The sequence below is a fragment of the Ovis aries genome, chromosome 12, assembly GCF_016772045.2.
Source record: "Ovis aries strain OAR_USU_Benz2616 breed Rambouillet chromosome 12, ARS-UI_Ramb_v3.0, whole genome shotgun sequence".
In the NCBI taxonomy this organism is placed as follows: domain Eukaryota; kingdom Metazoa; phylum Chordata; class Mammalia; order Artiodactyla; family Bovidae; genus Ovis; species Ovis aries.
In genome coordinates, this window is record NC_056065.1 from 1,842,659 (window position 1) to 1,863,039 (window position 20,381).

At 57.5% G+C, this 20,381-nt stretch overlaps 1 protein-coding gene across 15 annotated transcripts in view; it reads right to left on the minus strand.

Annotated features, from left to right (window-relative positions):
- The window catches only part of PLEKHA6 (pleckstrin homology domain containing A6), a 143,073-nt gene that overhangs the window by 11,282 nt on the left and 111,410 nt on the right, over positions 1-20,381 (minus strand). For 10 of the 15 annotated variants that reach the window (XM_060396000.1, XM_042256928.2, XM_042256926.2 and 7 more), the window contains 15 exons: positions 19,668-20,150; positions 17,247-17,763; positions 16,705-16,791; positions 15,707-15,760; positions 11,632-11,712; positions 10,812-10,880; positions 9,528-9,608; positions 9,098-9,247; positions 8,273-8,368; positions 6,659-6,770; positions 5,393-5,532; positions 3,936-4,085; positions 2,663-2,792; positions 2,306-2,412; positions 1,318-1,494 (listed from right to left, as the gene is read on the minus strand). In XM_060396000.1, coding sequence (XP_060251983.1) covers positions 1,318-1,494; positions 2,306-2,412; positions 2,663-2,792; positions 3,936-4,085; positions 5,393-5,532; positions 6,659-6,770; positions 8,273-8,368; positions 9,098-9,247; positions 9,528-9,608; positions 10,812-10,880; positions 11,632-11,712; positions 15,707-15,760; positions 16,705-16,791; positions 17,247-17,763; positions 19,668-20,150 — 2,434 coding nt within the window. The remainder of the gene's footprint in view (positions 1-1,317; positions 1,495-2,305; positions 2,413-2,662; positions 2,793-3,935; positions 4,086-5,392; positions 5,533-6,658; positions 6,771-8,272; positions 8,369-9,097; positions 9,248-9,527; positions 9,609-10,811; positions 10,881-11,631; positions 11,713-15,706; positions 15,761-16,704; positions 16,792-17,246; positions 17,764-19,667; positions 20,151-20,381) is intronic. The other 5 variants (XM_060395998.1, XM_060396001.1, XM_060396002.1 and 2 more) reach the window with 5 other exon arrangements.

Consider the following 20,381-nt stretch of genomic DNA (forward strand, 5'->3'; position numbering starts at 1 on the left):
ACTGGGCCTACCACATCCACTGCAAAGCTACCCTCCTTCCGCGGTGCTTGTCCAAAGCCTGCTCACCCACAAGGGCGCAGAGGAGACACCTCACCACTGTCGCCTGTCAGCGCTGTCTCTCTCCGCCTGCCTCACCTGTGTTCACATCCTGTGCCATATATTTTGAGTAATGGAATCAGTGTGTCTTACATGGATCGCTAGCCTTATCACATGAAAGAAGGGCAGGATTTATGGGTCATGAGTTTTCTTTTCTGAAATTTAGTGGAAAGAGAAGTTAGGAGCATAGTTTGGGCTATTCTTAGCTCTGCACTTAGGAGCTGTGTGGCCCAGAGCTCCTTAATTTCTCATGACCTTTTCCCCGGTCTCCAAAATGGGGACAAAAGCCCGTCTAGTCAAAGCATGGTTTCTCCAGCGGTCATGTATGAATGTGAGAGTGGGACCATAAAGAAGGCTGAGAGCAAAGAATTGATGCTTTCGAATTGTGGCGCTGAAGACTCCTGAGAGTCCCTTGGACTGCAAGGAGATCCAATCAGTCGATCCTAAAGGAAATCAACCCTGAATATTCATTGGGAGCACTGATGCTGAAGCTCCAATACTTTGGCCACTTCATTTGAAGAGCCAGCTCATTGGAAAGGATCCTGATGCTGGGAAAGATTATAGGCAAAAGAAGGGGGTGACAGGGGATGAGACAGTTAATTAGCATCAGCCTCTCAGTGGACATACATCTGAGCAAGCTCCAAGAGATAGTGAAGGATGGGGAAGGCTGGTGTGCTGCAGTCCATGGGGTTGTAAAAAGTCTGACACGACCTAGTGACTGAACCACAGCAACGGGGGTAACACTTCCTAGTCCCATGTCCTTGAAACGACTGAACGAGGCGAAAGGGCCTGTGACCTGTGCTGCACCTCATGTTGGTGTCCTGTGATGACGACCTTCAGCCACCCCCAGCCCAATGTTAAGCACACAGGAAATGCTCTAGAAACACGGACAACCGGCTACTTCCAGGTTGCGGATTCTGTACTATTCTCTATTCAATGAATGTTGAATAATTCACTTCAACTAAAATAATCAAGGCATTTCTTTTTGTGAGTTATTCTTCTCAAAGCACAAAAGAGGCAAACAGTTGCTGCGATATGTCTTCTGCCCAGGGTGGGAGAAGCTTCCCCAGGTCTCCCAGTTGCCTGGCTTGGGTCCGTCCTGGCCCCTCCCTGCTGAAACCTCCTCCTCCCTCAGGCCCCTCCGGCTCAGGCTGCCCATGCCTGGCGGGGGGCAGTGCTAGCGGACGCCAGGCTGAGTCTGTGGGGCCAGGAGCACGTTACCACTTTGTAGGCAGGCCGGGCGCCGGGGTCGGGGGCGGGGCTGGCTGGGAGCTGCAGACTCCTCCGCTTATCCCTGGTGGAGCCGCTCTGCCGCCGCCGCATGCGGTCCATCTGCTCCTCCACGCTCATTTTGGCCTTGCCCTCGCCAGGAAACACAGCACTCTTGGGGCGCTCCTGCTGCGGGGGAAGGACAGGGCTTGGACTGGTGTCCTCCCCTGCCCTCCGACTTTTTATCTGCCTGGATCCCTTAAAATTTCCCTTCTCCAGAAAGCCTGCCTGTAATGGGTTACATAGCGAACCCTGAAGGGTACATCTAAGTCCTAACCGCAGTATCTGTGCATGTGACCTTATTTGGAAATGGAGTTTTTGCAGGTGTAATTAAGCTACGGAGCCCAAGATGAGATCATTTTCAATTGTGGTGTGTTCTAAATTGAATAATGGGTGCCTTTATAAGCAACAGGAGAAAGAAGACACATAGACTAGAAGGTGATGTGCAGGTGGGGCAGAGATTGGGGAGGCATGTCTACAAGCCAAATGTTGCCCGCAGCAACCAGGGGGCAGGCGGGGAGCACGGGATGGGTGCTTCCTCAGCCTGCACACGCAGCCCACCTTCAGACACCTTGATTCTGGACACTGGCCTCGGTAATGGTGAGGGAATAACTTCTGTTTTCAATCACCACATTCGCGGCATTTTGCTAACTTCCTAGGAAATTAACACAGTGCCTCTGGCCAGCACATGTACGTCTGACCATCGACGTTTGTGTTTGTGTTTGATCAGCAGCACATTATAATAATTTTGTTCAGTCGTGATTATGCACAGCTTCCTCGTCTCATGACGTGTTTTCTTGAAGAACTCCCCCCGCTTCCCTTCTTCTGTCTTGTTCTACCTTCCTCCTCTAGCTCCGGGCTTCCTGAACCGTGACAGACAGGCGGACACACAGCCCAGCTTGGGCCACCAAGCTCTCTGGGCCTGCGGGCGTGCACTCACCCGGGAGGAGAGGCCATTGGTGAGCCCGTTGGCACTCCTCCTCACCACCCTCGATGGAGTCACTTCTTCATCGGTGGGTGACTTGGTCCGTGGGGGTACGATGCCCACTGCAGGGAGACACAGTGGCCAGTGGGTCCCACAAAGAGGGACACAGGGCTGCCCGCTCCCCAGAGGGGCTCGGCCCCGCCCACTCCTCAGAGGTGCTCAGCCCGCCCCTTCTCAGAGGGGCTGGGTCCCGCCAGCTGCAGAGGTGGAGGCCCAGGTGAGGAAGCGCTTCCTTGGGTGTGAGTGAGCACCTCTCTGGGCTCCCCTCTGGTGCAATGCCTCGCTTCTAGGGGGCAGCGGGGCAGGGGGTACCTTTGTTGAGAGCCGCCTGCTTCTCTGCCTCAACCTCTTGCCTGGTGGACACAAGGCTGATGTCTCTAGAGGTGTCCAGGGGGGATGTCTGCTGGGGGTCTCTCTTGCTTTGCTCGTAGCTTGCCTTGGGCTAGGGAGAAAGGATGAGAAGATGGATGGACGGACGGTGCTAGAGTAACCTCGGAGAACTGGGCCCTGGTGGTGATGCTTTGTTTTGCGATGGTTGGAGTGCCAGCCTCTGAAACAAACACGGAGCAGGGAGACTGTGCACTCACTGGCAAGCGGGCAAGGATGCGCTTGAGCCTCCCCCTCATGCCAACGTGGGGCCCTCTTGTGGAAAGAGGGCTCAGGGCCTCCAAGAGGCCCCCAGCTGAGGCTCATCAGAGAGATTCCGTCATGGCAGACATGGAATGTACAGGACTGCTGTGAGCCAGAGGAGGAAGGACTGGGGCAGGGGGCCACAGAGCCAAAGATCTCTGCGGATTCCATCGGGTTTTTCAATAAGAAAACCAGGTGAGTTTTGTGGGAAGGAAAAGGGCACTGGGGTTGTGGACTCCCAGAACTGCGTGACTAGACCAGAGGTCAACTAGCTCTGGCCCAACTGGAGAGCCTGGGTGAGTCCTACCACCTGTTTTTGTCTGTAAAACTGAGGTAACGATGCCTGTCCTGCCCCCCCGCACCAGGCAGACCCTCGAGGGTTGGGCATATTACCAGTAAATGGCTGAGCCTGTTTTACGACTCTTTCTACTCAGCACACAACCTCTTCCAAGCCTAACTGCACATTTCTCCTGAACCCTGGCTAGCGATTCAGGTGAAAGGAGCCAGAACGGGGGAGAAAGTGTGTGTGTCCTTACATTCTGGGGGCTGGTGAGGCCCAGAGACACAGGCAAGGGAGGAGGGAGAGCGTGGGGGGATGGGGGCTGAGGCGGACCAAGGCAGGAAGAGACTAGAACGGCGCTGGTGGGGATGGGGAGTCGCGGGGCCTCCGTCGTCGGCCACGCTGGCAGGGAGCGGGCCCCAACCCACCACCCACAGCCACGGGCTGCCACGGGGCGGGGCAGCAACCAGTTTCCCACTGTCCACAGGAAGCAAAAGGGGAAAGAGGTCCCGTACGAGGGCCTCAGCCATCCCTCTGCTCATCCCAGAGTCTGACTAGACAGAAGCCAGGAACGCTGAGCTGCGGGAAAGTCAGCCCGGGAATAGGGTCAGTGACCTGGTCTCCTGCAGGCCGCTCCCTCCATCCCTGCCCTCGGGGCCCGAGGGCGCTGGGTACCTGACCCCTGGCTGTCTCACCACCGCAGTGCCAGGAAGGGGAGGTGGGGTGCGGCCAGAAGCGGCTCTCGCTAGGGAGTGGAGGCACAGTGGGAGGAGACTCCAGGGGGACGTAGGCTTTGGGGAGGGGGGGCCGCGGCGGGCCGGGCTCCTGAGGCAGAGAGAAGCCAGAGCGTTAGGAGGAGCGAGAGCAGCTGCTGTGAGAGCAGAAGAAGAGAACGTTAGCAGAGGTGGACGCACCGGGGGAGCCGGGGCGGGCGGACCCTCACTCCCACCTGGCGAGGGTGGGCCGGGACCCCCTCACTCCCACCCGGGCTGGGGCGGGCGGACCCCTCACTCCCACCCAGGCCAGGGCGGGCCGGGACCCCCTCACTCCCACCCAGGCCGGGGCGGGCCGGGACCCCCTCACTCCCACCCGGGCCGGGGCCGGGGCCGGGACCCCTCACTCCCACCTGGGGCGGGCGGACCCCTCACTCCCACCCGAGCCGGGGCTGGGACCCCCTCACTCCCACCCGGGCCGGGGCGGGCCGGGACCCCCTCACTCCCACCCGGGCCGGGGCGGGCCGGGACCCCCTCACTCCCACCGGGGCCGGGGCGGGCCGGGACCCCTCACTCCCACCCAGGCCGGGACCTCATCACTCCCGCCGGGGCCGGGGCGGGCCGGAACCCCCTCACTCCCACCCGGGCCGGGGCGGGCCGGGCCGGGCCGGGACCCCTCACTCCCACCCGGCCCGGGGCGGGCTCACCTGCAGGCGAGCCCTGCCTGCGCGACGGCCTCCTGTACTGAGGCCTCAGCGCTTCTCCAGAGCTCCCTCCTCGTCACCACGCCCGTCACTCTGGGCGCACCCTCCCTTCTCCCTCTGCTCTGCCGTCTCTGCTGAGGCCTCTGCCCGTCCCTCTCCCTGCCCCAGTGCTTCGTGGCCCAGTTTAGATTCCACCTTCTCTTTGGAGCATTGGCGCTTCTGCGGTCTGAACTGTGTGGCTCGATATTGAGACACACGCCACCACGCTCCAGAGGGGGGCTGTTCCCTGTGATTGGGGTACAGTCCCGCAGGTATCTTTCCGAGAGGGCCTCATACTATGCCTTGCCCAGTCTCAGAAAAGACTTGCTGATTTACTGACTCAGGAAATGCTTCCCACACGGACTCTCAGCTCTCCCGTCCTGAAACAATCCCAGATTTAAATTTCTATTAAGTGTTTGGCATCTTTGCTAACCATCACGGAGCTCAGGAAGACTGCCACCTACGGCAACGAAGAACGACAGCTGGAGATGAGGACAGGTAAAGGAGAGATCTGGAGCAAAGCTCACAAACTGGGTGTTAGAGTGACTGTCTTAGCGAGAGAGACAGAGCATTAGGGGCCTCTGGGCAGGAGGTAAGCACAGAATTTGTACAGTTTCAAGCAAATGAGAACTGGGTCCTCCCTCCCCTGCCCACCTTACCCACGACCTCTGCTTACCTCACTGAAGCCAGGCTTGGTGGGGGACCCCTGAGAGCCAGACACCAGGGAGAAGGGGCTCAGGGGGCTGGTGAGGCTGGCGGAGCTCAGAGGGCTGGCGGGGCTGTTGGAGCTGTAAGTGCCCGAGGGGCCAAGTCCTCCTTGGGGAAGCAGAAGGGGAGAGAGTCAAGGACAGGGGCAGGGGTGTGGCCTGGAGTGCGGCCAGGCTCTGTGGTGGGAAGGCAGGGGTTGGTTTAGGGCGTCAGGGCCCCCTGGCCTGCTGAAGGGACTGGGGCTGGGTCACAGGCTGGCTGTCGAGAGGCAAGCTGGGCAGGAAAAGATAATGGACGGAAATGACATCACTGCCTCCAAGGGTCCAGAGAGCTGGACCAAAGTCCCTGGGCTGAAGGAAGGAAGATACTAAGCTAGTGGTCTCGGATCACCAGGTAGCCCACGGCTCCAAAACCACCAGATGGTGACTGCAGCCACAAAATTAAAAGACACTTACTCCTTGGAAGGAAAGTTATGACCAACCTAGACAGCATATTAAAAAGCAGAGACATTACTTTGTCAAAGGTCCGTCTAGTCAAGGCTATGGTTTTCCAGTGGTCATGTATGGATGTGAGAGTTGGACTATAAAGAAAGCTGAGCTCAGAAGAATTGATGCTTTTGAACGGTGGTGTTGGAGAAGACTCTTGAGAGTCCCTTGGACTGCAAGGAGATCCAACCAGTCCATCCTAAAGGAGATCAGTCCTGGGTGTTCATTGGAAGGACTGATGTTGAAGCTGAAGCTCCAGTACTTTGGCCACCTGATGAGGAGAGCTGACTCATATGAAAAGACCCTGATGCTGGGAAAGATTGATGGCGGGAGGAGAAGGGGACAACAGAGGATGAGATGGTTGGATGGCATCACCAACTCAATGGACACGAGTTTGGGTAAACTCCGGGAGTTGGTGATGGACAGGAAGGCCTGGCCTGCTGCGGTTCATGGGGTTGCAAAGAGTTGGACACAACTGAGTGACTGAACTGAACTGAGGGCTAGGAAAGCGCTGTGCTCTTTGACCTGTTCCAGGGAGGAATCAAGAGGATCAAGGCAACAGCCTCTTTGGTGTATCTGGTTTGTTCTGGGTGGGGGATGTTTCTGGAGCCCCGAGAAGGCCCGGGCTGGCTCTGAGCACGGTGTGAGGGCCTGCAGAGGTGCAAGTTGGCAGCTGCAGGATGGAGACCAGAAACACGCTTTTTCTGCTGAGGCCAGGAGCCCAGGAGGCTGCTGGAGAGAGCGCCCACCTCTGTGCTTGGCTGTGTCTGTGCCCCGGGACGGGTTATTCTTCCTCAGCCCCTCCATTACATCCTGGATCCTCCAGACCTCCTTCTGGATTTGCCGGTTGAGCACCTCATTCTGAAATGGCCAGAGAGCAGGTCAGAGGAAGTCGCTACCAAGGAGTGTCCCGGTGGGAGCATTCCCATGCTCACGCACGCACACACATCCCTCCAGCACACGCCTTCCTCACAGGCAGCTTCTGTCTCTTCAGCTTCCAGAACTGCAGAAGAAGAGGGCTCTGTCATCACAGCAAAGAGCCCTCTTAAGTAAACCTGTGACCTCAGAACCATGAGCGAGAACCGGTTCCTCTGACACCCCCGCCCAGGGGTGCTCAGGGTGGTCTTGGTGGACAGATGGTGGTGGCCTGCTTTCCAGGGGCAAGAGCTTCGGGTTCCCTGTCTCCTTTCACAGCCAAATAGCCCTTCTGTCATGCCCGCACCCAACTTCTGCCTCATTACCACGAATTCTACTCAGTTACAGTGTCCACGCTTTGAAAAATGACAGCTCCCTTTCTTTAGCATTCCCTGCACCCCGTGCCAGTCCTAGGGGCTGTGCTGAGTGCTTTGCACACACGAGCTCACTGCGGCTGCACAGCACCTCTCTGAGGCAAGGATAGCAGTTGTCCCCACTTCAGAGGTGGAGAGGCTCACGCCCAAGACCATCCGTCAGTAAGCAGCGTGGCCACCATCTGAATCTGGGTCTACTTGTCTCAAGAGCCGGCGCCTTGACCGCAATGCTCTCCTATCTCCCAAAATGTGCATGTTGGACTGAGGCCTTCCCCACAGGACATGGTGGTGCGTGGGGCCTCTGGCCCTCACCTCACCCACCTAGACAGCTGTAAGGTTGGGTGGTAAGCTTTGTTACCAGGAGGAAAAAGGGGGAAAGCAGGGTGTTAACTGCCTCAGAGAGCCAGGGCTTCCAAAGCAAGCTAAAGGAGTGGAGCCTGGGGAGAGAGAAGACAGCGGGAGGAAAAGACAATGCCCCCAGAGTGTCCATCCTCCTGCCTCCAAGCAGGCATTCCTGACCCCTCCCAGAAAGGAAGGCCTCCTTCTCATCTAAAAACTCACCATTGTTTACATCTGTATGTCTGTTAAAGCCTCCCACGCTTCAGCTTCTCTTTGTCCCTCATGATTTGACAGAACTAAAGACTGTTCCCACATTATCTTCACCCCGAAACTCACAGTCTGTTTTAAGAGGCCCTGAACTCCAATACTTTGGCCACCTGATGCGAAGAACTGACTCATCTGAAAAGACCCCGATGCTGGGAAAGATTGAGGGCGGGAGGAGAAGGGGACAACAGAGGATGAGATGGTTGGATGGCATCACCGATTCGATGGACATGAGTTTGAGTAAACTCCAAGAGTTGGTGATGGACTGGGAGGCCTAGCGTGCTGCAGTCCATGGGGTCACAAAGAGTCGGACACAACTGAGTGACTGAACTGAACTGAACCTTGTCTTTCATTCCAGGACCATCTCCCAGTTTTAAGTCTCTGCAATCTCTAAAGCATGAAAGGAAGATACTGTGGTCTCTCTTGGACCAAAGGAGGACAGGGGCCCCGCCTACCCGGAAGCCCCTTCACCTGGAGGTCCAAGCTGAGCTGCTCCCAGAGCTCGTCGTGCAGGGCAGAGACCTCTGCCTCCAGGCTCTCATACTCCATGGTGCTGTTCGCCAGGGCCTGCAAGGGGAAGGCTCACTGAGAAGCCACAAGTGCCAAACCGCCCCTCCTCGTCCTGCCTCGGGCTGGGGCACCTGGGGCCTGGCAGGTCGGGGAAGAGGACACAGAGGGACAGGAGAAGGCACAGGGCTGAGACAGTCCGATGACAGCCAAACCCTGGCCTCGGAGGAGGTGCAACCGCTCAGCCTGCTGCATGCCCAAACAGGGAGAAAATAGGGTCCTCTCCATACAGGCTGAAAGGAGCTGATCTCACTCCTACGCCCCTTCTGCTCTCCCCATGTCGGGCGACAGAAACTAAAGGAGAGCCAGAGGAGCCCACTCCCTGGAAGCCAGGCACCTTCCTCCCTTCGGGCTTCCGTTTTCCGGGGCTTTTCCTGCTGCTGCCTGTGTTGGAGGCCCGCCCGGTGCCTGCTAGGGAGCAGCCAGAGCGGCATGTTGCGTGGCCTCCAGAGAGGGGAGGGAAGGGCTGCGCAGCAAAGCTGTTAAAGAAGCCAAGAGAGCAAGTGGCCCCGACCTCGCTTTATCTTGAACAAATCCTGGTGCAGGTGTGGCTTGTGGGAAGGAAGCCAAGCTCCCTGGTGGAGACTCGATGGGATGAGGAGGCTTGCTGCCGCTTTGCAAGGCAGCGTTAAGGGCTTTGTTTACACCCCTCCCAGAGAGCTTGCTCTTGCCCTGGGGAGAGCGGGACTAGGGGAGCCCAGGCTGGGAGGGGTGGGAGCACAGGGTTACCGTGGCCGCCTGAGACAGCTCCACCCGGATGTTGATGAGCTGGCTCTGCAGTGACTCCTTCTTGTGCAGCAGTTTCTCTGGGTAGGCGGGCTGGCTTCCAAACATCTCCAGCTCCTGGTGGGTCCCCATCAAGGCACTTTCCAGACTCTCCTGAAGAGAGGCAGGGGAATGCTATGAGGAGCCCTGTTAACTCCTCGCTGGGGCTTTCGGCAGCAAGGGCTGGAGCACAGGGGTTCAGCCAGGCAGCTTAGCGGAGGTTCCCTCACATTGGCCAAGATCCCCAGAGGAGCTTCAGCAGGGCTGAGGAAGGGCAGGACAGAGGTTTGGGGAGGGACAAAGCTTCACCAGCTGAGTTAGGGTGGAGGAGCCACCTACCCTTTCTCTGGGCCAGCCCCCGTGTGCCCGCTAAGGACCACCCCACGGCTCTCACCTTCTCAGCTCGCAGCTGCTGCACCAGCCGCTCCTGCTCCCGCACCGCCTTGTTCTGTTCACACAACTTGCCCAGCAGCTTCTAGGGTCCCCAAGAGGGAAGGGAGGGAGAGAGAAGGAAGTCAAGGACATGGCCTGACGGGCATCTGGGAACTGGATGAGCAGGACTGGGCCTCTGGATACCACCCTGCCCAGAAAGCCTGGCCCTTCACCCTAATCTTGGAGCTCCTGGGAACAGGGAGTTGTCTTCACCTTGGGACACTCCCCAGAGACCTGCTGGGGGACGAGATGGACTTATTCTCCGAGGACGCGAGTGAGCTTGAGCAGGGAGGGGGCTGAGAGCTGAATGTCGAGTTCCTGCTCGCCCCTCCTCTTGGAGGTGCCAGTTCACAAGGGGCTGAGGAGACAACACGGCCTCGCCTCCCAGGCCTCCAGGTATGTGTGGATCGGAGGGATACGCCAGTTTCCAAACAAATCTCAGTGAAACCAGTGAACAACGTACACTGGTCCCGAGGCCCACGGGACCCTGACCCCCCCTCCTCCTTCCAGAGTCTCCGGACGGCTGGCGCTGGGGTCCCTCTGAGGTCTGGTCCTGGCCTGCACGGAGCCTGTGCCCTGCCTGCTGGGCAGATCCGCCACCCACACAAAGCCAGTGGGAAGAGGCAGGAGAGGCCAAACTTGTTTCCTGGGGAGACGTGTGCCTTGCCGTGTCCACACCTATGTTCACGCCATTCCTCAAACACCCCCTTGGCTCCCTTCCATGGACCAAGAATCTTGTCCAATCTATCTTGTGCCCTGGGTCCTTCACTTCAAGATTGGCTCATATGCCACCTGCTCGTGTCCTGGGCCCACCAGCTAGCATGGCACCCAGCCCTGCCCTACTGCAGGCCCCAGGACAGGTCTGCTGAGACTGGGCCTCCCGCTGCCCAGAAGCTCCCTGAGGAGGGACCAGGCCTCAGTCTTCTTTCCAGGCACCTGGGGCTACTTCCTACCAAAGTCTGCGTGCCTGAAATAAGCACGGGCCATTGCTATAGACAAGAGGGCCTCACACTCAGTGGAAAAACACGCAGCCACGATGCCAGGTAGGGTGAGCAGTGAGGATGAGAAGGGGCTGAGGGGGCTCGGGTAGAGAGCACTGTCTCTGCAGGGAGAGGGGACAGGACCAGATGTGTGAGGGGCTACAGGGGATGAGAAGGGGGCACAGGAAAAGCCCCCACGGGGAGAGCTAGAATGAGGGGGCAGCGGTGGGGCCAGCGGGGCGGAGGGAACAGTAAGCTGCTCTTACGTCTGTGTCTTGCTCGTTCAGCTTGTAGGTGTGGAGGCTGTCCTGGAACACTTCTGGGTACGGAGGGACCTGCAGGAACAGGAGGCCGGTTACCTCGGCAGAGGCAGGGCGTTCGGGCATGGGACAGCTGATGGCCCCGCCTTGTTCCTGCCACCGGCCACAGCCTTCCAGCTCAGGCAGCATCCACTCCAGAACCCGAGCTGAGCGGCACTCTGCCTGATGGAGAGCAGGGGACGGCCCAGCCGAAGCCCGTCCCAGTGGTTCTGGAGGGGCTCCAGCGCCGGGTAGCTCCCAAACGGCTCACGCGAAACAACCATGGGAACAACAGTTAAGTCTCAGCTAAGACCTGGCAGGAGGAAGGAGCATCAGAAGCGTCTGAAAATGACTGCCCTAGTAGATGGCGTGCCAGTCCCAGGGACTGGGCCTAAACCGGAGGCGCCTCTCGGCCTGGCAAACGCGCCTTCCACTGGTGCCACATGCAGCAAACAGCCCCCCTGCACGACAGTGTCACCGGACGGCTCCACACCACACCCCCATGCTCCCCACCCCAGCGACTGGTAAGCAGACACCAAACGCGCGAGAGAAGTCCTGGACCCTTCGTGATCCCTCGCACGGCATGAGATGTCAGGGCTGGCTATGCTGATGGTCTGGGGAATGAGCCCGTTCACCCACGAACATGAAGAATGGAGGCGACCCCAGGAATGAGAGGAGGAAGGCCGGGCTGAGCCCAGGGGTAAGGCCCGGCAGAGGAGCGGGCTGGACCATGCACGGGCGGCGGGAATGACGCTGACGTGAGTGTGCTGCCAGGCAGAGGCCTTACTTGCATGAAGAGCTGGGCGCTGGGGGAGGAGCTCTCCACCATGCGGTTCACCACACTGATCAGAGCCTCGCTCTCACTCATCTGCGGCAGAGGGAGGAACGGTCGGCTCAGATGCAGTCCCACGCGGGGGTCTTCCCCACGCCCGCCTGGGCTCCAGGAGACAGCGGAGGGCGGATCCTCCTGGGGCCTCCAGCACCTTCTCTGCTCTCGCCCATCACTCACCCGCTGTGAACTCTGGTTCGGGACCCGCACTGAAGCTGCCCACGAGGAAAGGCCATGGCAGGCAGGCAGGCGGGAGGTCGCCGTGGCCTCGCCCGGGCCCAGGGACACCTCCCCGGGTGCCTGAGCGTTGCGGGCCTTGCCCCCCGGCCCAGCCCTCGCTTCTCACTCTGGTTTGGTCAAGGACCACGCGGGCAGTGGGAAAGGCCGATCTCCCCAAATGGGACCTAAGCGAACAACTTTAAAGAAAATGCGACCTGCTCTTTGGATGGGTCTTCACGTCGGTTAGGCACAGGCCTCTCTCCCCGAGTGCTGCCCACCTCTGCTCTAGAGTAGAGAGGACTGTAAAATTCTGTTTCCAGAGCTGGGCTGATAGCATCCATGCCGACCTGGGATGATGCCAGGGAGCAAATAAGGAGGTCAAAGCAAGCAAGCCGTGTTAGAGAGACACCAGAGAAGGTGTCGCCGCTCTCCCAACATGCACTCTTTACGCTCAGAGATCTTCAGGAACATGGAGGGGGAAAACTACTTGCCAAATGAAAGAGAAAGAGCGGGAGGAAGGGTGAGGGGGAATGAGGGGGGGAGTGCACTGGCCAAGCACACCAACCAGGAAGGCTGGCATCTCCCCCGGCTCCAGGGTGGCAGTGCCAAGTGTGGACATGTGGGGGCGTGTCCCGGGCTATGTCCCTGTAACTCGGCTGATCTGCAGGGGAAGGTGGCGGAACACAGCGGGCGTGTGCAGAAAAGCTTCCTGGGGAGGAGACGTGAGCCAGGGGAGGGGCAGAGCCGCCCTAGGGCAGATCTTCTGGGGTCACAATTCGGGGAACCCCCACATTTTTTACCCTTGCTTCCCAGTCTGTGTTGGACCCACACATATTTCCCTCCTGCCTGGTTTGGGTGGCCGCCCAAAGGCGGCCTTGCTTCTGTACTCTGCAGGCAGGCAAGGGGCACCCTTCCAGCTCCATGCACAGGCTCCAGCGCATGTTAAAGGGCTTTCCTAGGATTTGATTTTTCTACTTTTTTAGCCCACTTGGGAGTTTTTTTCCTATAATATAAAGTGTGATTTGAAAGGCTTCTAAAAGAACAACTATAACATGAGGTTGAGTATTTGTTAAATGGTTAAAAGTCAGCAGGACATCAACCACATTCTGTAGGCTCCAAGCTCAATTCCTGTCTTCTCAGAGCCTGTGCACGTGTGTGTGTGAATAAGACTGTGTTTGCCGTGTACAGGGAGTGCCCGTGTTGTATGTGTGTGACTGTCGGTGGCGTGTGTATGTTTACGTCTGCCGCCTGCGCAGCGGGCCTGTGTCCCACGTGCGGGTTACACGCGGATGCCTACAGCACAGGCATGTCCGCCAGCACATCAGGCTGAGACGGCAGGCGAGCCCCAGGCTCTTGCTGGCCCCCCACCGCTCTCACTCCTTCCCCAACCAGGGATCTTCAACAGTAAAGGAAGCGGCGGCAGTCTGGCCCTGACGCTCCCCCGCCGCGCTGTGGCTCCCCGGATGCTTTGGCCAGTGCGGACCTTGCCTCTAGGGGAGCCCCTGTGTGCCACCGTCTGTCTCTCCAAAACGTGAGAGAAATCTGGCGAGAAAGCGCCTAACCCAGTACCTTATAGTAATACACAGCACCGGGGTCAAGGGTGGTCAAGTTAATATTTTTGACTTTCGGAAGAAAACGAAAAAGTGATCATATTAGAAATCACTACCCACATCCGTGTCTGCCGGAGGGCTCTCATACGCCTTCCCACCTGGCTCTCCCAATAACTCTGAGGTATAAAGGGCAGGTCCTACAAAGTCCATCCCATGACTGAGAAAACAAAGGCCCAGAGAGACCAAGTGACATTTCCAAGGTTTCAGGAAAGTCCTTGTAAACGGCACAGTTGGGACTAGAGTGTAGTGTCTGACTATATTCTGGACTCTTCTCATCATCGAAAATTGTCTTTTAAGAATGTTATCCTTTATCTAGGAAGAGCTTCTCTGAAACGTTATTCCTGAAGCCTCCAGCCCTCCTGTGAGGGCAGAAGCCCCCCGGAAGGGGTCCTGACCCCTGTACTGCATGGGACAGCCAGCCGTGTGGATGGGCTGCAGGGAGGAAGGCCTGACCGGGAGCCCTGCCGCTCACCAGCCCACACCCCTGCAGGCCCTGCTGCCCGCCAGTGCTCCCCAGCCCTGAGCTCTGGCGGGCATCAGAGACCCGCCCGCACACAGCCTAGGATGCGCACCGCGCCAACAGCACGTGCTCCTTCTGGGGCTAAAATGCCACGTTCTTGGTGACCAAGAGCCATTGCTGATTAAAGTGTGTATCGTGTTTCCCAGCACCCAAGGTCTCCAATGAGGCTGAGCTCACCGAGACACCACGGCCTTAGAGAGAAAGTCACACAGCTTGTGACTAGAACCACCAGCAGGTACAGCCCCGTCCTCTGATACCATGTTTGTGGTCCTCTCCGCAACGTTAAGAGCACACAATCAATCTGATGAGGTTTGACCCCAACTTCTTCACATGCTGGATGTCTCCTCAGCTGTAAACTGAGTCAAAAGCTCAGAGCCATATCCTGCCTCTGCTGCTCACTGGCTGCGTGTCCTTGGCGTGTTACTTGATCTCTCTGGACTCTGGTTTCACCATTATTGTTCTTTAGTTGCCAAGTTGTGTCCGACTCCTTTGTGACCCCGTGGACTGTAGCCCACCAGGCTCCTCTGTCCATAGGATTCCCAGGCAAGAGTACTGGAGTGGGCTGCCACTTCCTTCTCCAGGAGATCCTCCTGACTCAGGGGTCAAATTTGCGTCTCCTGCATCGGCAGGTGGATTCTTTACCACTGAGCCTCCAGGGAAGCCCTTAGTTTCATCCTATCCTGTACAAAATGGGGAAAATAGCAACACCCACCTTGCAGGGCTGTTATAAAGATTAAGTGAGTTAGGATCCGTAAAGTGCTTAAAACAGTAAGGGCCACAGAGGAAGCATCCAATTATGGTAAGTCTGCCGTTGTTATTATTACCGTCATTATTCTTTCCACCACCCTAGGCTACCTCCACCTGGACCTGGTGCACGCTCAGATTCCCCATGATTTGGGGGTACAGATCTGAACATGAGTACATCCTCATGTAAATGCCCAGCATATTGACCCCTGACCTATCTAAACCCAGTATCACAGCCTCATTAGCCCCAAAAGGCACGGCAGACAAAGACAAGAGCCCAGTAGTGGATCCCTTCCATCACATGGGGACACTCACTGCCTCTTCAGGATGCGCCTCTGTAACACTGGGCTGGTTAATATTCCCTCTGTCTACCGCACTGAATTCTCAGGAAAACAGAAGCTGTGTAGAGAGAAGGACTTTGCACAGGGACTAACAACTATGCTGAATGGACATAAACTAAGAAATCGTGAGGGCAGGTCTGTGGTCCTTCATTTACAAACTGTGGAATTTAACCACAACCTGGGACTGCGGAAGAGGACAGGCCAATTTCCCAGATTCAAGCTGAACTATATCCTTAGCGTTAGGATTTCGTTTAGCTTTAGCCAAGACTCCTGCTTTAGAGCTCCTCCCTATCTCTGCAACTCTCTCCAGCAAAAATGCAAATTGTTGCCTGCTCCCTGGGGGCATTTCCATCTGGGCCGAACAAATAGATGGTGACATTAATTATTCATGCGGTCATTTACTATTCTCCTTTCCCCAGGAAACTCCCAGCTGTCCTAAAGGGCTTTGCAGAGAAGGCGTGTGAAGCTGCAAACCAAAATATAAGCCACTTTGTTGGGTCAACAAAGGTTGTTGAATGGATGGAAGATGAGGAGGCGAGGAGAAGCGGGCAGACGTGATGGAAGGGCAGGGGGTGGTGAGGGGCACCAGCTCTGCCTACCTGCTGATCCAAATACTCTAGGTTTCTTTGCAACTGAAGGTCTAAAAGTTCATCCTACCCGGAGCCCGAGGCCCAACAGCAACACAAACAACAGGAACACAACAAAAGACAATAAAAGGAAGCAAAGCAGTTAAGAGTTAGCTGGGCAGTGACAAAGGGGGCCTCCCTGGCCCTGCGGGGTCTGGGGAAGGGAGAGGGGCATAGGAGGGATACACTCTGCAGCCTGGCCCTCGCCTGGGAGAGGGAGGCACCAAGAAGCCCCCCAGGCAGCACTTTCTGTCAGCTCTGCATTTTCTGGGGAAATTCACTGTTTTTGGGTGGGTGCATTTGCTCTGTGTCAAGACTACAGAGTTTGGACATACACAGAGGAGACTCGTCAAGGGGGGTGGTCAGTTACAGGCCCTTTGGGACAGGGACTCTGCCTGTTGCTTCCAGAGGCTCTCCCAGCTCTCCAAGTGGAACGTCTGTTCCAAGTTCTCCAGGGGAGACGAAATTCTCAGGAGAACAAATTCCAGGAAGAGACACGAGGGGAAAGGTGAGAGAAGGTACAAGAAGACGCAGTATGGACTCTTTCCCCGTCCTACCTCTCATCTCTTTCCCCCGCAGTAGCATTCCAGGTGAGGGCAAGCTCGAAGCAAGTATGCTTAGGAGGAAGAAACCTAGATGGTCTCGCCTGTTTGGGGCGCGCGAGCCTAAGTTTTCTTCCCAGCCCGCAGCCTAAGCCAGGCCCCTCTGCATACTGGACAGCGGCTGTCCTGAGATGCAGAGGGTGGGGACAGCTCACGTTTCCGGGGTTTGTCCCTGCTCCTCGGCCCTGTGTCACCGCGGAGAAGGGGTACTTAGCACCGCACTCGGTACTGACGTTAGAGTCCAGGCTGGAGGGAGGAGGTATCCAGAGGCTGCCAAAGACCAGACGGTCCAGGCACCGGGCACAGAGCGTCCGTCCTCCCCTGGGAGGAGGGGCCTGAGGGGAAGCGGAGTGGGAGGAAAGGACGTACCATCTTATCGTGGACCGTGGGGGATGGTGGGTAGTTGTAGGGGAACAGTCCTGCGGGGACTGGCCGCCTGTCTCCCAGGTAATCATACTGGAAGAGAAAGGGGATTGGAGAGGTGAGGCTTCAGCTGGGACATAAGCTTCCCCACCAACTGCAGCTCACAGTCAGGGATGCTGTATCCTGTCCTGGAGCAGGTTTCAAACTAACACGGACAGCATTCACCCATTGCAATATGCTTGCAATGATCTGTCCAGGTCCTCGAGGTCTGAAGCAAACAGAGCCTCTCTGCCCTCTTTTACAGCATCAGGGCCTCTGGCACAGCCTGGGGAGGGGCACAGAGAGCAGTGTTCCTGTGCAGAGGCAAGGCAACTCCTCCACGGACGGGACTGTGGGGCCAGTGGCCCCCGCCCCAGGAGCCACCTTTGGTCCTGTGGAGCCAGCTGAGGGACCCAAAGGCCCCAGACGTCCATGTCTTCTCGACAGACGGCCTCAGGCTTCCGGGGGACCTCAGGGGCTGAGGAAGGTGGGGAAGGCGGGGGGCTCACCTTGGGGGAGCTGATGGATCGCCTCATCACGTAGGCGGCAGGGTCAGCATAGATGTCCTCACTGCGAGGTGGCAGCCGCTCAAAGTGGGCCCTGGGCGAGCGGGCGGGGGAGTACAGGCGGCTGCGGCTGTAGGAGCCCTGGCCGGGCGAGCGGGGCACGGAGTGGGAGCGGGGCTGCAGGGACAGGCGGCGCAGGGAGCCGGAGGCAGCCTCCAGCTCATCGTAGAAAACGGGCTGCCGGGAGGGGCTGGGGATCCAGACGGTGCCGTCAGGCCGCCCAAGGCCAGCAGGCTCCTTCCACTCGCGCAGCTGGAAGGCAGGGCCGCCTACATTCCGGAAGGAGTGCCGCTTGTCCTCCAGGCCCCAGGGCGGGCTGATCCGGTCGTAGGCGGGCATTGAGCAGATGCTGTCCGGCCGCACCCCTGGGGGGTAGTACTGGTAATCATCAGGGTACTGGGAAGAGTAGGGGCCATAATACTCAGGGACCCTACGGGACACAGGGTAGAACCTAGAAGGACTGAGAGAGAGAGAGGACTCTGTAAGGAAGTCAGATAAGATGGGCATGTTCCTGGCCACCTGCCCGTGCCCCAGCCGCCCCTCCCTGTCCGCCAGCCTAGGGCGGGTTCTGACTAGGTGGATGTGCCCTAGGCTGACCTTGCGTGCACACAGAGGCGTCCACTGCCCACGCACAGAGGCTTGTTTTCCAGAGGTGCAAGAAGGACCAGTCCTCAAACTCCCTCCCTCAATCAGCTCCCTGAGGCCAGAAATTTCACTATTCAGAGCTTCCATCCCTGTTTCTTTAAAATGAAATACCCTAGGAGAAACTTTAAGCCCTCCAGCCATCTCTATCTCAGCATGAACCAATTTCTCAGATCCTTTCCAGAGAGGCTCTGAGCAGAAAGAAGTGGAGTGTACCAGGCCCCTGGAGGTGGGCAACAGAGGACACACAAGGGGGCGCCTTCCCTGATTTCACGGTCCTGTCGAAGATTCAACCAGTCGGTTCCTGGGACTCAACCCAAGCGAGGTGCTCTCCCCAGGGCAGGGCAGATCACTACAGTGAGCTGTTACCTGCAGCCCCTGGAGCTGCCCAGAGCCCCAGGGAAGGAGCGGTAACCCCACCTGCCTGGTGAACATACTCAGGTCCAATAAAGGTCTTCAAATATCCAAATATCTAATATCCGATAAATGTCTTCTATCCAAAAGACATTTAAAGATATCCAAAAAATAAAAATAAATAAATGTCTTCTATCCAAAATGTCAAATATCCAAAAAATTCAAATATCAGATATCCAATAAATGTCTTCAAATGAAAGCCAGTCACTATTATCTAGTAATAGAAGTAATTGATGCTTTTGAACTGTGGTGCTGCAGAAGACTCTTGCAAGTTCCTTGGACTGCAAGGAGATCCAACCAGTCCATCCTAAAGGAGCTCAGTCCTGGGTGTTCACTGGATGGACTGATGCTGAGGCTGAAACTCCAATACTTTGGCCACCTCATGCGAAGAGCTGACTCATTGGAAAAGACTCTGATGCTGGGAGGGATTGGGGGCGGAAGGAGAAGGGGACGACAGAGGATGAGATGGCTGGATGGCATCACCGACTCAATGCACAGGAGTTTGGGTGGACTCCGGGAGTTGGTGATGGACAGGGAGGCCTGGTGTGCTGCGATTCATGGGGTCGCAAGGAGTCGGACACGACTGAGCGACTGAACTGAGCTGAAGTAAACTTGTCTAGAGGGTAGAACTAGGGCCAATGAGTGGCAACATCTTTCTTTTCCAAAAAGTGTTTATAAATAATGGCTTTCAAACAATTAGAGCCATTCAAACACAAAGCGAGTTGTCTTGGCAGTTACTGAGTCTCGCGTTGGTGGAAACACTGGATGCTGTACTGGGAAGCAGGGATGGATGTCTAGCTGGAACAGCTTTAAAGGCCCCTCGTTGTGACTGCCTACATGTTTCAGTCCACCCAGTGCCCTGCGGGGCTTCCCTGGTGGCTCAGATGGTAAAGAGTCCACCTGCAAAGCAGGAGACCTGGGTTCCATCCCTGGGTCAGGAAGATCCCCTGGAGAAGGGAGTGGCAACCCACTCCTATACTCTTGCCTGGAAATCCCCACGGACAGAGGAGCCTGGTGGGCTACAGTCCGTGGGTTTGCAAAGAGTCGGACACGACTGAGCAACTTCACTTGCCTTTCCTCTGTTTACTCTCCTGGGCGAGGCACTGGGCGCTCTGCCCCTTTCTCTGAAGGAAGCTGGCAGACAGCATCAGAGGTAAGGGAGCAACCGTGAGGCAGGAAGGACTTGGGCAGGCAGGGAATGGGGCTGGTTTCCCCATCCAGCCTGGCTTCCGGAAGCGGAGGCTGCCTGCATGTCATGCCCCAGCCCTGGAGGGAGCAGCACCCCACCCTACCCGCCCCAGGCCGCACCTCCGAAGGTCTTCAGGAGGGGGGATCCCTCGGCGCAGGTTCACCCACTGCTGAAGCTGGTTCATGGAGCTCTTGCGCTGGGCAATTTTGTCGGGGTTGGTGCGTGGCGGGAAGCTCCGCCGGTGACCCCCGCTCTCGGAGTCCTGAGGCGGGAAGGCTGTGCTCCCCGGCCGGCTGGGGGAGCTATACTGCCAGCCGTTGGGCTGGGCGGGCCGCTCCCCGCCTCCCGGGACCCTCAGGCCCTCGGGGAAAGGGCTGCCCGGCTCTGAGGCGGGTTCTGGTCCGGCGTGGACACCGTTGGCTTTCGCCAGCGGCTCGCTCTTGGCGTCGGGCCTCTCGGGCCTCCGCTCCGCCTTCTCGCAGCCTCGGCCGTCACCCTCACCGCGAGTCTTGGCCTCTGGTTCAGGCTTGGGAACGCTGTTGTGGGGGAGCTGATGGTGGTGTTTGCCGGGTGGGATGTTCTCAGAGTCTGGCTTCTCATGGCTGTGGGACGCCAAGGGCGGTGTTGTAAGTGACCCCAGCCCAGCATGGAGTTCAGGTGGGGGAAAGTGAGAAGGAGAAAAGGAATGAAAAGGTTAGGCAAGAAAGCAGCGATGGAAACAGGAGTCAACGTATTCCATTCTGCTTCCTAAATCCCACCTACCACTTTCTCTCCCTGCTCCAGTCCGGGCAACTGTAAAGCACGATCCAAGGCCACCTGTGCCTGTTTGCTCG